Source organism: Oryzias latipes, chromosome 14 (assembly GCF_053564925.1).
Source record: "Oryzias latipes strain Hd-rR chromosome 14, Olatipes_Hd-rR_3.1".
Taxonomy (NCBI): Eukaryota; Metazoa; Chordata; class Actinopteri; order Beloniformes; family Adrianichthyidae; genus Oryzias; species Oryzias latipes.
This window is the reverse complement of record NC_136250.1, coordinates 18,909,510-18,926,195: the sequence shown is the minus strand read 5'-3', so window position 1 is coordinate 18,926,195 and position 16,686 is coordinate 18,909,510. Positions and strand designations below refer to the sequence as shown.

Here is a 16,686-nt window from a genome sequence, read left to right as displayed (position 1 = left end):
TCCCCTGTGGTGTCTCCCTATGCTTTGTCAGACTTTCTGCATGCATGTTACATGTCTGTCCCAGAGGTTGAACAAAGGATCTCTGACTTTCCCACGCTGGTCCTGGACCACCGAATAAGCAACCGATGAAGGATTTCTGTAAAATGACATTAAATAATTGCTTATTTGCAGAATAAATGGACTAATATGGACGTTCTTGATCGTAAGCTACAAATGAAGCCCATCTTCAGTTACCTTATGCTCTTGGGAAAACAGAAAAATGGTACGTTTTCTAGAATATGAAGGCATTTGCTTTAAGTTATTATGAAAAGAAAACCAAAAAAACAAGAGTCATATGAGTTACTGCTGGGTTACTGAGGGAAGTGTAAAATGGCTGCAAACACCACACTTCTGACTCACTACTGGATTAAGAGAGGTCAGAAAAGGTAACTTCATCTGTTGCTTGGAGGTGGGGGCTGATGCTTCGATCGGCTGCGAGATGAGTTCAGAACAGGTTGTGACCATCCGTGAGTTTCAGTCTTCTGGGAAAACCATTGGAAAGGTCACAGCAACAACAGCCCTCACCTCACTGCTGCGTCGAGCTGGAGAAATCCTGTCCAAGTGACAAAACATCTGATGCTGTTTCAAAACTGCGGTGCTATTCTGTGATGACTTATAAACATGTAATAATAATAGAAGTAAAAACAATGTGTGTTTCTTTTGTTTGATGATCATCAAAAACATTTCATTGTTAAGACATGATAAATGAAGGTTTAGATCTTATTCTTCCTGACATCACAGTAGATCAGATTTGCTTAACCAGAGAAACATTAATTTTAAATTGAAGGTAGACAGTAGAGCTTCAAACAAAACACAACAATAAAAACTTGTTAGTAATTTATTTATTCAAGCTTTTTTGTGTTTTTACATTTTAGAGCTTTTCACTAAAACCACTTTCAACTATTTGCCCGTCGTTGTGTTTTTTTATTGAAGTTTTCAAATTTCTTTATTTTATCAAAACCGCAGGCGTATGGCTCGCAGGGGCTATCATCCCCGCCCCCGCCGCCCCTTTTCTGACCTGCCCTCACTGGCTGAGCCGCTGTTACACGCCCCTCACTCTCCCCTTCTATCCAAGTCACCCTGGAGCTGCAGGTGACAAATTCATTTAAATGGTAAAATGGTAAATGGCGTATACTTGTATAGCGCCTTTCTTCCTACAAGGACAAAGCGCTTTACAGTCACAGACCCATTCACCCAGTCACACACACATTCACTCACACATTCACACACTGATGGCGGCTCCGCTGCCAAACACAGGCGCCTGCCTACCACCAGAGGCAAGGTGGGGTTCAGTGTCTTGCCCAAGGACACTTCGACTCATGGGCGTGCAAGGTGGGAATCGAACCTGAAATCTTATGATCATGGGTCGACCGCCCTACCGCTGCACCACGGCCGCCCCGAATTTAAACAATTTTTTTTTTCAAGATGGCAGCTTTTCTGTTGGTGTTATCTCCATAGCAACCATTATATTTTCTGGTTCCCTGGGGGTGACGAACAGGTCTATGTGATTTTTAGAAGATTCTGCAAAAGAAGACTTTTGGATTTTCACTCCCACATTCCCATTCGGTTCATATCGTATGCTATATCATTTCGTTCAGCTTGAGCCATGGATTCATGTATTTAATTTTCACAATATTTTGGGTAAAATTGTGTGAGCAATAAGGGAACACCACTTTTGCGAGCTAGCCACACTAAGGCCATTCAGGATTTACAACTTATAAATCCTTTTTTTTTTGTTTTTTGTTTCACAAAAAGCTTCCTAATGATGCTGGAGGAGTTAGAAGGTTATAGATCAAAATTCCCAGCAAGAGTTTAAATTTGTAGCTGGTCCTAAAGGTGATGTTTTTGAAAAACACAGATCAGCCTTTTTTTGGGGTCAAAGGTCATCGCAACATTGTTGGAGTTGCAGACTTAACATTGTGGCATGTGTATAAAAGGCTGTGTAGACTTGTTTTCTTTTCCAATATTGTGTGAAAATCGTCAAATTTCTCACTTTGACCAATGGCTACCAAGCTGTAGGTCCTGTGGCCATCCCATAATAGTTTCACAAGTTCTTTTGGATATCACCGAGCAGCTGGACATCAGTTGGCTGCATGTAGGACTGGCGCATGGGAAACTAGGGTTCACTTCCCAGGGGCATGATGAGCTTCCTCCAGTGTGGGTCCTTGGGCAAGGGGCCTTCATGCTACTGCCTAACTATAAAGCCGCAAAACTATAAAGCCGCAAGAGGCCCACATGCCCGGATAAAATACAGGTTTGTGTCAGGAAGGGCATCAGGTGTTAAATTCTCTGCCAAATCACCTGTGCAAAGCTGATTCACTGTGGTGACCCATGAAGGGATATGCTGAAAGGTGAACCAAAACATTTGGATATTCCCAACTCGTGTTTTAGTTTTCGAGCCCCTTTTAGACCCATTCAGTGTTTTTCTGCTGCTGTGATGAATTTGTTTTTGTAAGAGTAAAGAAGTTTGATACTTTTGTGGAATTCCTATTAGATAACATACAAACACCTAATTTAACATATTGGAGTTTCTAAAAGAGCAAAACTTTATACATTTGGAGGAAACTACCAGTTCTTTTTTGTTAGTATGGACATTTTTCAAGGCTGCAAGGTGTACAGTACAGTAGAATTATGACTACACCTATTTTTTTTTTCAAATCTTATAATAGTATACAGACAGATAGAGAATTAAGACAGAATTTTTTTATGTTTAGTTTTTAAATCAGTTATAATAAAAAGCAGGACTTTAGCCTCTGAGATGATATTTTATTTCATTTTTGCTTGAAATATTGGTTGATTTTTAATTTTGCAGATACAGTTTGCATGTCTTATGAAATGACCATGTTGGATTCTTTTGATTCATTAAATCACAATTGTTGTTTCCAAAATATTTTCCAGCACTCCTCCATCATTTATTTAGCTGAATTCAAGTGTTGCAGAAAAGCTGACACAGAAAAGCAATCAGACCATTTTTCTTATTTGTTTTCTTTTTTATAATTCTAAACGGAAGGCAAAGCACCGAAGATGATAGAAAAAGAACCTTTCCTTTGAAATTGCATGCAGTTGTCAAGATACACATAACGGAGGGTTTAAACAAGTAAGCAGCTCAAATATATGCAACTGAATGCACAAACTCACTGAACAATCTTTGTCTTATGCATTAAAAGCTTCATAAACAACCGATTTTCTCCCGAGCAAAAACGTATCCGTACAACAAAAGTAACTGATTGTGCTTTTTTTAACCAAGTAGAACAAATAATACAAAGACTAGATGTACACCACGTAGAAAACATCAACACTTTTATAAAATTTGAAGCACTTCTGTGGCAGTAAACAATTTACAACATGGCTGGAAATGACTGTTTTACAGTAATATAATAAGACAACAAACAAAAGACAAATGAACTGCATCAAGCAGTTTTCAGAAGCAATATTTTAGTGAAACATCCACAACTAATTTGCATTATCTGTACTCCGTTCAACCACCAGCAGGTCAGAGTCCTTGAGGAAAAAAAAAAAATACAAAGAAAGCACACAACAAAGAAGTCCAGAGACTTAAAGATTTTTTTTCCATATTTTTTCCAACACAGTGGGAAATCCCAAGTAGAAAATGGTTTTGTGCAGAATTTCTTGTCCTTTTTTTTTTTTTTTTGCAAAAGTCTCAGTCGCTTGTAGCATTTATGGGACGTTTTTCAACAACTCACAGTGCTTCTTGGCTTTTCAGGAACTGTGAAAATATAGAAATAAAAACCATTTATTAGTTTTTCAAAAGGATAAGACAATCTGCCTTGTTTTTTACGCTGAAGTCCCATTTACCTCTTCCACCTGTACTGTAGGGGCCTTCAGCTCTGCAGGTTTGGTCCTTGAGTTCCCACATGACTGAAAGCTCAACGCATTAGAGCCCAGCTCTCTATGACCTGGTGGAAAAGAAGGACGACTATACAGAGGAACGTCGGCAAATTCTAAAAAGACACAATGGACATAAATGTAAAGTAAAGCCACGTTGACACAGCCCTCGACAACAAGAAAAGTCTATCTAAAAGCACATTTCAGGCTCCCATGTTCAAAAATATTGTGTTCACACATAGCTACACACATTCTCATGACCAATTTTGGGCTCTACATACAAAACATGCGGCCATTAAACAGGTGTTGCAAGTTAAACCTTGTTAAACTTTGACCAGCCAGAGTCTCGGATTTGATATTGAGTGATGAATGGTTGGTGTTGTAAAGCTCCAAGCATTCAGTGATCCACGTGTCTGTGGCGTTTGGTCATAAACACACAGAAAACGGGTTTTGGGCTTCCACATTTGAAACTTTCACATCCATACATAGCTACGCAAGGTTCTACAACAGATGTTGGGCTCTACGTATGGAGTCAAACTTGAAAAATTCAAGCTGAAATATTGGGGTTCAGCTAAAAGAAAAACTTTGAAACTTTCTGTAACTTTAAAATAAACGTAATTATTATTAGCAAGTTTCAAACCTCAAAATTTCAGTTTAAAAATGTATTTTTTTATTTTTTTACTTTTTTATCCGTTTCGATTCGGAAAATTTCAGGTTTGAGACTGCCACTTTGTGGAACGTAGGGGCGAGGCTTAGATAAAGGACCAATAAGAATGAAGCTGAAAACAATCAAGTGTAACTTAACCTTGTGCTATCCTAGGCACTTTAACGTTGGGATTTGGGTCATCTAGACCCAATAGACAGTGTGTTGAACCTTTTTTCTTCAATCATTTGTGATCTTCACTGGTGTCCATGGATTACATGAAATCTTTCCACCTTTATCCACCTTTGTCATGGTAGGGAGAACACGTCAATGTAAGGGTGGGGTCATCTAAGATAGCACAGGGGTTAATTAAGTTTATTGTAGTTTTTTGCTTAACTCCAATACTTCCGCCTTTTTTTTTCTTCAAGTTGTTTTATTCGGGTTTCATATCTTTATGACCCCGATTTGACTCCATATCTACTTACAAAATGCATGGCCATTGAACATGTGTTAAACCTAAATCAGCATGAACTTTGACCACTAAAGCACTTGGATGTGATCGTGATGTATAGATGGCATCTCTTTTCATGTACGAAAGTGCCACCGTTTGAAAATTGATCACGAAGGAGAAATTAATAATTGCGGTTTATGCTCAGCTGGAATTATGTGATACCAAGTTTTCCACATTTCTTAATGGAACTGTGAAAGAAAAAGCCTGGAGCAAGATACACGAAATTTGCACTGCTTTGACATTTTGCACCAAGCTTCTCCCAACTGTAGGTGGCAAAAATGCGCTAGGTGGCAGTAGAAGAAGGGTCTAAGGCAGGGGTGTCAGAATCCAGGCCTCGAGGGTCAAAGGTCTCAACAGTTGCAGCTCCTTGTTGGCTAACCACACCTGATACAGGTAATCGGCAGCAGATAAGGCAGGATTTCTGGAAAACCAGCCAAAGTTTGACACCCCTGGTCTAAGGGCAGGGATGCCCAGTTTGGCTTAGTCAGTTTAGTTTAGCGATTACGTATTGTATTTTATGACGGATTTCATGTTCTTATACAATTACCAGTATGAAGCCCGTTGACACAAGTATGTTGTTGTTAGGCTATTAAAAATTGAATAAAAAGTTGAATTTAATTGAATCAAACAAGAAGAAGCCCCTCTTTGCTTGCCCAGTGTGAATAATAGTGTCAACACCATGGGCTATATACGTATATACTGTACATTCTTGATCGTAGTCACATGCCCGGTGTCTAGTTTAATATTTCGTCTATCATAAAAACCTCAAAATAAAAAATCTGAGGGAAATTGTATCTCCTACCTGAGTGCTGTCGGTTTTTGTTGTTTCCTTTCACTGCTGATGAAATCTTGTGCCTGTCCTGGCCTTTGCTCTGCTCAAATGTACCTTCCCTGACCCTGTGAGTCCCAGTGCTTCCTCGTCTACCCCGGGACTCCCCAGAGCCCATCCGAGGGAGCGTGGCCCCCCTCACCTTGTTGTCCCCGTGGCACATCTGGTTGGCGAAAGTGAGAGGCATGCAAGTGTCTGGGGACAAAGCAGGGGTTCAAATGTTAGTGCTGAGGGGATCTGAAGCAGCAAATCTCATTTTTTTTAGAGTCCATCTTTACCGTCACTGAAGACATCTGTGGGTTTGCAATCCTGCTGACCAGAATGGCTCTGTTTATGCCTCCGGGGCCTTTTATGTGTTATTGCAGGACTCATGTTGCTGTCTGTTGACATGGGGCTACTCGCTCTCTGCTGCCTCCGGCCTGATGTTGTCAAAGATATTTCAAAGGAACCATTATTTACATACCCTACTGACAGTATGTACTTTTAAAGAATTTTACAATTACAACATATAATTTTACCATTTCTTTCCATTTTGTAAACATAAAAAATGACTTGTTATCTTCCTCCAAGACCTAAGTGTTGATGTGCATCACATTAAAGCAGCCAGTGACAGAGTTGGACACATATTTTCCTACTGACAAAAACCTTCAACTTCAAAGTGCACTAAAATGTGAGATCACAAAATGCCAGTTACCACAATACTTATGCTCCCAGCTTTCATTTCAATCATTCACACAATAGATTTTGGGGCATATCAAAGCAAATAAAACCAAACCTTGAATTAAAATATCCAATAAATATAAATTTTATACCCATTCCGATCATCTTTTAATCTGTTTTCCAGGTGGTTATTTATGTATGATTTTGCCATTTTTAGCTATCTGTGTCATTTTTCTAGGACATGCTTTCTGCAGAGCAGCACTAGTACGTTAAAAATTAGCATCTGAGTTGGTGTGGAGCAACCCCGCCCCCCTTTCCCATTGCTGAGAGCTCAGAGAATGGACCTCTTTTAACCTTTGCGCTATCTTAGATGACCCCACCCTTACATTGACGTGTTCTCCCTACCATGACAAAGGTGGATAAAGGTGGAAAGATTTCATGTAATCCATGGACACCAGTGAAGATCACAAATCATTGAAGAAAAAAGGTTCAGAGCACTGTCTAGTGGGTCTAGATCAGTGTTTTTCAACCAGTGTGCCGCGGCACACTAGTGTGCCGTGGGAGATGGTCAAGTGTGCCGTGGAAAATTGCCCTCATTAACTGATCTAAAAACATTAACCATCTCCAGGAAATCAGCTCTTTGTTCATCCAAACAGGTCCTGATAAAACACTGAGTAGTTGGGAATATGAAAGATCATAAAATACTTTTTTCTTTGTGTTTAATTGATTCTATTAAAGACATTTTGATAAGAATGACGGCACCGCGATTTACTTGCAGCTATAACTGTTTTCTGAAAAGTCCCGCAGCTTTTACTGTCTCCACGACTCCACCAATCATTCTTGAAGGCTTAATCACATGTCATCAGTCTGACCAATCAGAAGTGTTAAAAGTCTAAACTTCCTTGTTCCAATTTAGCTCATAACTCACTCATTTTCCACAAAAACACCAGCTAAAGCTCGTCTTTAGCTTTAGGCTGTAGATCAAAACAGACTATGAGTTTCTGCTTTTTTTTTTTTTTTTGGGATGCTGGTGTGCCGCGGGATTTTTGTCAAGGTTAAAGTGTGTCGTGGCTCAAAAAAGGTTGAAAAACACTGGTCTAGATGACCCAACTCCCGATGTAAAAGTGCCTAGGATAGCACAAGCGTTAAAAGGGTATTTTTCGTCTGCAACAAGTTGAATAAAAAACAACAAAATCTAATTTTTTAGCTAAATTTCCTTTATATATGTCATCCATCATGACAAAAAACCTACGGAAAGATGTTAAAAACACCAAAAACCTAATTTTTAATCAGTCGTCTTTTGGAATTTGCTGTTTTCTTCTCTGCATAAAGGAAACTAAAGACAGCAATGATGTTAAATTAATTACGATGCACAAAGAGACCATCAGCCTCACCTGACTCCTCACAATATCTGCCCACACGGATGCCTACAATATCCCTCGAGGAAGCCGCTGTCTGGTTGAAGTCACCATCCGTAAAAAAGGATCCCTCTGAAGTGCTGACAACACTGGACCTGCCTGATGAGATGTTGTCCTCTGACGCTGAGCCCCAGCTGTTAACCATGGACCCCGTGACTGATCTGTCCAGGTCCCCTATGCTAGAGGTTGGGGTCTGATCCTGCCCGTGGAGAAGCAGCTTGTGCGACGAGAGGAGCTGCAGCTGGTGTTTGTGCTTCTGGTGATTGTAGGGTTGGCTGTAAGGATCTTCTCCAACATTTTCCCCGTCCCCGACCTCTTCTTCTTCATTCTCTTCTTGTCCATCAGTGTCCACGCAGAGCGGTATGGAGCTGTAGGTGTGTGTGAAGCATTCGTCTCTACCGTGCAGGCCATTGCTCAGGCCTCCCTGTGAGGATGAAGCAGGTGGTTGGCAGCAGGTCCCTTCAGTAGGCGTTAAGGCTCTCACTAGTGGAGATGGAGCGTCTTGTGTTTTCTCCTCTGGATCAAAGCTGATGAGAAAAAGACGGACATGAGGTGATGTCTAACATGTATTTGTCATAGTTCATAGCACACAGTACCGGTCATTCAACCATCCACAGCCCATCTTTAAAGACAAAAGTACAACATCCAGTTAGCTTGATGCTAACCACTTGAAGGCATCCAGTTACGTTTTTTTAGTTTGATTTAATTTAAGTGTCATGCACTAATGTGCCCAGCCCGCATGGGCTGGAAGACAAAATACAGGAAAATGGCCATCACAAAAATACAATAACCCACCCAATCAGAGTCTAACAAAAAACAAAGTGTCCATTCTTATTGTCCATGCCTTTGCCAAAAAAAATTGGCTAAAATAAAAATGTCATTTTCAAGAAGCCAATGTAGAATTCTATCTTCAGATGACCAAAACAAATAAGGACATTTCTTTTTTATTACCTCATACAAACGAAGTCTGTGTTTTTCACACAAAGGACAATAAAACAAAAACTGAAATTCTTAATTAAATTGAACAGTTAGACTGAAAAGGTGAATTACAAATAGATACGAAAAAGAATGCATGTTTACTAAAATGTTTGCATCTTAAACTCAACGTGTTCAGAATGTCTCCAGCTAAGATGAAGTCCATTAACAGATTTGGGCAGACGGACATTTTTAGGTGTTATGTAAGGTGACGTGGATGCACATTGTAATTCAGCAACGTTTTTTTCCGATTCTGTGTGAGTTTGTGAAGGTTGGTGGACAGAGGGTTAGTGCAAAGCTCTCTGGGACACATTTGCATTGCATGACCTAATGAAAGCACATTGAGGGTTGTTAAAATGTCTTTTTCAGTGGCGGAGCTAGAACATTGGATGTGGGGGGGTCGGGAAAGTGGAAGACTTTAGAATGAGTAGAGAAGAAATATACATATTTCAGACTGTTTTATTATTGTTACTAAATGACAGCAGTTACTTTAGCTGAGTTATCTTTGGATCTTTGTCATTACTTATACTAATATTGACGCATTAATGGGCGCCCCCCTGGAGCTCCCTGCTCTTATCAATGTCTTGTTGTAAAACTTAGTTCAAAATAAAACTTTCTATGTGTAGGAAGATGGACAGAAATGCACTATAGTCAAAACCTCAATAATGGGCTGTGTCTTCATACACACATAACAGTAACACATTGACTCAATTAGCACATACGCCATCTGCACTTTATCCATTGAATTTAAAACTATCAAACTATAAATACTTGTTAATACGTGTTATAACTTTTCTAATATACTTTATTCTACATTTTTACACATATTCATATTACCAAAATACTCTGGATGAATGCAAACTGCATTTTGTTGCTGTGTACTTGAGACATGTGCTGTTCTATTCTATTCTATTCTATTCTATTCTATTCTATTCTATTCTATTCTATTCTATTCTATTCTGATATTTACATGTGTTAAATTGAATATATTTGATACTGTTTTATGCATCACATCAGGCTTAGTAAATGCCAACCGAAAGGTTTTTCTTCAATATCACTCACTTGTTAAGAAATCAAAAAAATCTTTTCTGAATTTTTAGTTTTGTTGTTGTTTTTTAACAAAGAAATCATTCGTCAAACCAACACAAAACCGAGACCCAAAAATCAAGGTTTTAATATTTCACTAAAAACATTTTTTTCATAAAAAAATGTACATTCTCTAAAGCTGATAACAATTTGTACCCTTAAATCCTACTGAAGCCCGTTTGTTATTTAACATTTACTTGCAGATTTTGTTTATCAAATACTGATTTTTGCTAATTGGTTGGATGTATGTGGCTGAAGAAATAGAAGAATGGGATCTTTGTCACTTGTGTCTGTGTTTCCAGTACCTCCTCTCCATGGGAAGACTGTATTCATCGCAGTCCCAGGCATCAGCCTGAACAGAGGACAGCTGTTCCCCCCAGCTAACCCCGTTATGTTTCGAGGCCTTTGGAGCCCTGACTCCTTTCCTTTGAATTTGGCTCCCTGAAAAATGTAAAGCACAGAGAGGTAAACACAGACACTGTTTGATTTGTAAATGTTTAGTAGAGGGAAGGACGCGTTGACAGTTTCACCTGAGGTGTTGCTGCTGCTTCTGTCTGAGCTGTGACTGGAGCTTCCTGTGCTGTGATTGTGTGTGTGGTTCAGCATCAGCTTTGGGTGGATCACGCCGCCTTCGCTTCCCTGCAGATCTAAAGACAAAACAGCTCAAATATTCTTCTTTAAAACATGTAAAGGTTGACACGCAGCCACTACGTCCATTAAGCGCACGTTGCATGGATGAAAACTGGTCATACGTGAATACACGTGAACACACGGGGAGAGAATGAGAAAAGTTGTGGTCTAGACGTGAAATTTTCACCGATTTTTCACAGGCGAACCAAGTTAAAACTACTGAAAAAGTAGGAATAAACCACGCAAAGAACACGTAAACCATGCGTGACTAATGTGCTAATTATGTGCAGTTCACTAGTGATTTGTGCGTCAATTACATAATTTGAATGTGATATGTGCGCCGTATAGGCGACATAAAAGTTATACGCCACTGGGACTCGCATGCAAAGTCTGTTAGACTTACGTGGAACAGTCGTGGAAGGCCACACATTTCCATATGCATTTTGTAAAATTCATGCACAATTGTGTAAGATTTACGTAATAATTGAATATAAACCACATTAAATCTGCATTAACTGTGTTATTCTCAACCGACCAAAAATTTTGAACAGCTCAAAACCGAAATAATGTAAATAAAACGGAACTGTAACCCTCGACAGACATCTGCGCACATTGATGATAGACGAAAGCAAGAAACACTTATATCATGCATATTTTACAAAAGAACCAAATTTCATACGTGGAAAATGTGCAAAATGTCCCCAGTGGCTGTGTTGCATCAACTCTTTGTCTTTACCTTTACTGTTCTGCTCCGCCATGCTGTGCTGCATCTGTGCAGCCATCTCCTTGGTGATTGGAGGCAGGTTGGGGGGTTGTTTCCAGCATGGTATATCAAGAGGTTCCGATAAAGACGCCCCCTTGTTCTTAATGCTGGCCTGAATGAGCTGTGTTGTGGCGTATGGAATGGGCTCATATGTGCCGGTGGAATCTCCTCCTGGGCTCACGTAGCCCAAATTGTTGATTGTTTTGATCTCACTAAGCTTGTTGGAAAGGTTGATGTCACTGTAGATGGCTGTCCCAAGCTGGCCCCCTTGTTTGCTGTCTGGATGGTTTCCATAGTTGGCGATGCAGTCAGCTGGGTGGAGGACGCAGCACATGAACAAAGCAATAACACGAGAAAGCAAAGGTTTTTCATCTTCTTAGAAAATGCTTTTTCTGAGTTATGAGATGATCTATTTTTGGACCAACCTGGCCGACTGTACGTGGTCATGTTGCTGTCACTGGTGCCATTGCCGTTATTGCAGCAATTGATGGCGCAATCCAAATGATTGGCACTTGCATTGGGCCAATTGTCTGGCAGCCACAGCTGGTTTAGTGGTTCACCCATGCTGAGAGGGCCAGGTCTACAACAAGGAGAACCACAGGGCTGTCAATCAAAAAAGCTGCCACCTCCTCACATCAGTAATGTGCGAGAGGGGCCAGGAGAAGCACCCAACCCCTGTCAAGAGCAGGGAGACATCTCCCCCTAGTGTTTCCACTGTGGAACCAGTCTTTATATAACACAAAGAGACAAAAATATCAGCAACCTGCCAGCGCTGCACGCAGATTCTCCTCTTTGATATGCAACTGAAAAGATAGAAAGGAAAGATTCAACTGTGATGAGCTGACACACTGATAAAGAGCCAAAGGGGGAGGAAGGCATGAAAGCTGGTTAAGAATCTGGGAAAAAGATGTGAAGCTTTAGCACACACTTCTGAGCATTCAGCCTATAGTCTGAAGGATTTCATTTGTAATACATTTCTGTTTCAGTATGAAACACTAAAGCAGTTTTTTTTTCTCTCTTTTGTTGATATTGTTTATCAGACATATGCTTTAGAAGAACCAATAGGACAAGATACAAAACAACAAATTCCCCCCCCCAAAAAAGAGGTAAAAGCCCAAGACCAAATTTACCATCACACCCAGTGCACCCACTATCTACTATAGTCCTGTTCCCTCCCTAAAACACATGTGCACACACATATAGATACAAATATATTCTACACACATTTTTCATGTATCAAAATGTATGTGTTAAATCATATTCCCCAACAAATTCCAGCATAATTCAAATTAGTATTCATTAATATTTACAGATATATCCCTTTTTACTTGTGTTTTGTATTGGTACATATCTATTGATAATTATTAGTGATGTCCCGATCAGAATTCTTTGTAAAACATTTTTTCTTTGATGAAAAAACTGTTATAAAGTGATCCAGGTTGGTCCCAGTTTTTAATTTATTGACCTTCTTGAACAGTTATAGTTTGTTTTTGTTTAGTTTTTTGTACAATACATTAACCTTTTTGCTTGAAGTTATATTTTTTTGTTTCTATTAATTAAAAACTTTTGTATATTTTCTTTGGAAATGATTTGTTTTCTGCTTTATATATTTTACCTGTTTTCTAATAACACAATCATAGTAATTTTACTAGATAACAGAGACACAAAGCCCCAGTTTTTATTTAGTTAAAAGTCTTAAAATATTATAGATATGATCAGTAAGCCTTGTGTCACACAGCCACTACGTACATTTTGCGCATATGGCACGGATGAAAATTGGTCATACATGAATAAACATAGAAAAAGTGAGAAAAGTTGTTGTCTTTACATGAAATTTACACAGATGTCTCACGAATGAGCCACGATAAAATCACGGAAAAAGTACAAATAAACCAAGCAAAGAACACGTAAATCAACGTATGTGTGAATACTGTGCTGTTTATATGCAAGTTGTTGGTTATTCGTGTGTCAAGTACAAAATTTGAACGTGATATGTGCGCCGTATATGCGATGTAAAAGTTATATAATGGTGGTACATGCGTGAAAAGTCTGTTAGACATACATGGACATATGTGGAACGGTCCTATATCTGCGTATGTGTCTTGCAAAAGTCAGGCACAGTTGTGTAAGATTGATCTAATCATTGCATATAAACTTCGTAAAATACACTTAAACTGTGTTATTCTCAACCCACCAAAAATATTGAACGGCTCAAAACCGAATTCTTGTAAAGACCCATCGGCCAAAACCCTTATTACGGATATTGACGAATAACAAAAGCAAGAAACACTTATGAATTATGTATATCACGCATGGATCGCGAAAGACGGAAATTTGTGCTGTGTGACACGGCTTTAATAAAAAAAGCTCATCATTTTCAGCCACATCTTAATGTGATTTACTTGATTGGATTTCTGGTTTTGTGTTTAAAAGTCATAACTTTTGGCCAAAATAAAGCTGTTTTATTTAGAAAATGACATCAAGAATGTGATGGTTTCATTTCACGAGCAAAGAGCAGTACATACCTGTTGGTGTAAAGGTGAATGATGGGACTGTAGGGACAAACAGGGAAACACAAAGGGATCAGACGGTGTTTCATTCAATATAACTCATCAGATTTTGCAAATTCATTAGAAACAATCCTGTGTTTTGATGCACGGAAACATTTAAATTAGCACATGCCATCTGTACCGCTGCTGCCTACGATTTATGTGTCCAAAGTGAAGGTTAATTAAGGGGGAAAAAAACAAGCTGACAGACAGGAGGATAACGGCGGCGGCACTGTGGCCGACGTGATTGTGGCAGGTTGACAGGCCTGTGCCTCCAAGTACCATGTTAGGTCAAGGAAGAGACAGTCTACAAATAAGTGATTAAAGGTCAGATTTTCAAAGCTAGCAATGCCTCAAATGCAGATTTGTCTGAGGTCTTTGTATCAAAGGCTGATTAAAACAGAAATGTTCACCCTTTAATGTCATCTGCTTATCTCTCTGGTAAAATAGTCCTTTAATGTCACTAAAATGACAAGTGCTGTGGCAAAATGTCATGGCTTGATAACCTCTATAATCCAACCTCTTTCTTTGATCGTTCTACAAAGGTGACAGATGTTTACTTGTTTTTTTCCTCAGCTCATATGGACATAATCGAACAGTTTTCATGATCTAATCTGAAACTGAGTAACACACCTTTGCGGATTCCAGTGTATGTGCTGCTGAGACCGCTCCTCTTCTTGCGGTGCCTGTAGAGCCACACACTGAAAATCATGAGAACAAACCAGCAGGTGGCGCCAATGCCAGCTATAAAAGCTGGCTGCTTCACCACATCTGAGATCTGTGATAAAGCATCTCTCCTGTCACTGAGGACCATCATCTGTCCTGAAGAGTCTAAAAAAAAGGAAAGAAACAAAAAAATAAATGTTAAAAGATACACAAATGGGTGTTTTTTTTTTTTTTTTAAACTGATTGAAACTCCCACCAAACTGAAAGAAAGCTGCTTGGCTCTTGACTCCCAGCCCAGCACTGTTGCTGGCTGCAACCTCTACACTGTAGCGAATTCCTGGTGCCAGACTGGAAATAAGTACAGAGAAGGTGGAACTGTCCACAGACTGGTTCACATGGTAGCGGCTCTCATTACCCAGGCACCAGATCTGTCAAAAAAGCAACGAGATGACAGGAATCGCCTGAGGGATACATCAAACCACACCGTTTCACAAATTTAGTTTTATTTTTGTACCCTGTACTCCTGAATAAAGCCATCTTCTCCTGCCTCTGGAGGTGGTTTCCAGGAAACAAGGATAGCAGTAGCATTGGCATCACTCTTTGTCACTGTGACCCCCTGAGGTGCTCTTCTCGGGACTGAGACAGAGAAGGACAGAGCTGAGAAACATGCAGATGATCCTTTCTGACATATGCAAAAGAAAGCAATAACTTTCTTTTAACTAAGAAATAAATCATAATTCTAAAGAAAGAGTAAAAAATAAAGTACCGTCTTCCAGTGTCCTGACCACCTTCACCTCACTGTCAGCTCCCTGGAATTCGTCAAAGAAGGGGCGCACTTTGAACTCGTAGATGGATCCTTTTTTTAGATGACTAATGATCATGCTGTCCTCCTGCGAGCCGTGAATCTCCAGGACACTCCACTGCACCTCGGGCTGGCCATGCTCGGCGGACAATCTGTAAAGCACCTTGAAGCCCTGGATGTACGGGGACTGCTGTTCTACCTGTCAAGAAGCATCAACATAACCAGTTTTCATGATCACATGACTGTTGGAGTACATAAAAGAGCATGTGAGGTGATTTTGCCATCCAAAAAAAAAAACAACCAAATCCACATTTTGTGGAGCAAAGAACATCTGGCAAGAAGGCTTAGTTAAAACCCAGTTAGCTGACTTTCCCTCTATACTTTTCTTCACATGAAATATGAGGGCATTAATGGTTTCCACGCAGTTCAAGTTCAGTAAAAGGAAAAAAAAAAGGCTAAAGTAGTTTCCATTCAAACCACACTGTTCTGGCAAAACCGCAGCATAAATCTTCAGGAGAATTTCCACAAAATTAAACATCTGCAGTTAAACAGAATAGATTGGATAGAGATTTGTCAGCAGACTTAATCTTAACCCTTGTGCTTTTTTATGGGGTCCAAATGACCCCACCCTTACATTATCCCTACCATGACAAAGGGGGATAAAAGTGAAGAGATTTTATGTAATCCATGGACACCAGTGAAGATCACAAATCATTGAAGTAGAAAGGTTCAGCCCACTGTCTACTGGGGTCAAAATGACCCCACTCCCAATGTTAAACTGCCTTGGATAACACAAGGGTTACGTGTTTAAAACTTGGTTTTTAAATGATTTAGTCAGCACTCATTAAAATTAGGAATGCACACTTTGAAATTTGGAGTTTAACTACTTCTATATTTCACACAACAAGGCCCACGTATATACTGTACTTTTCAAAATATGAAAATACTTTAGAGTATTCAGTAGAGACTAAATCTGTTACCTATTGTATTGCCTCACATAGTTTGTCAAACAGTCTGGCAGAAATGTGTTCTGCCTTTTAGATGTGAATTTGTGAACCATTGGACAGGTTCAGGAGAGTCCACAGACAAACCTCACCATCCACTGCAGTCTGACAGCAGATCCCGACAGAACTGTGGGCATGTGCAGGTGGATTACGACGTCTCCTAGTTCGTTCTGGATGTGACGATGGTCCACCCCCTTTATAATAGCAGTGCTGTCTGTGTACCAAAGCAACAAAAAAAAAAAAGGAGTGATACAGCAACAACATG

General features: G+C 39.6%; 1 protein-coding gene across 3 annotated transcripts in view; it reads right to left on the bottom strand.

Moving 5' to 3' along the window:
- Positions 1-2,927: 2,927 nt before the first annotated feature.
- LOC101156600 (roundabout homolog 1) overlaps positions 2,928-16,686 on the bottom strand; it is a 119,339-nt gene continuing 105,580 nt past the window's right edge. For 2 of the 3 annotated variants that reach the window (XM_023962573.2, XM_078930640.1), the window contains 16 exons: positions 16,514-16,635; positions 15,382-15,616; positions 15,130-15,251; positions 14,872-15,043; positions 14,583-14,780; positions 13,926-13,952; positions 12,164-12,203; positions 11,826-11,980; positions 11,374-11,712; positions 10,538-10,654; positions 10,313-10,448; positions 7,923-8,473; positions 6,147-6,287; positions 5,842-6,063; positions 3,856-4,001; positions 2,928-3,766 (listed from right to left, as the gene is read on the bottom strand). In XM_023962573.2, the coding sequence (XP_023818341.1) occupies positions 3,740-3,766; positions 3,856-4,001; positions 5,842-6,063; positions 6,147-6,287; positions 7,923-8,473; positions 10,313-10,448; positions 10,538-10,654; positions 11,374-11,712; positions 11,826-11,980; positions 12,164-12,203; positions 13,926-13,952; positions 14,583-14,780; positions 14,872-15,043; positions 15,130-15,251; positions 15,382-15,616; positions 16,514-16,635 (2,750 nt within the window). In that variant the 3' untranslated portion in view covers positions 2,928-3,739. The remainder of the gene's footprint in view (positions 3,767-3,855; positions 4,002-5,841; positions 6,064-6,146; positions 6,288-7,922; positions 8,474-10,312; positions 10,449-10,537; positions 10,655-11,373; positions 11,713-11,825; positions 11,981-12,163; positions 12,204-13,925; positions 13,953-14,582; positions 14,781-14,871; positions 15,044-15,129; positions 15,252-15,381; positions 15,617-16,513; positions 16,636-16,686) is intronic. The other variant, XM_078930639.1, reaches the window with a different exon arrangement.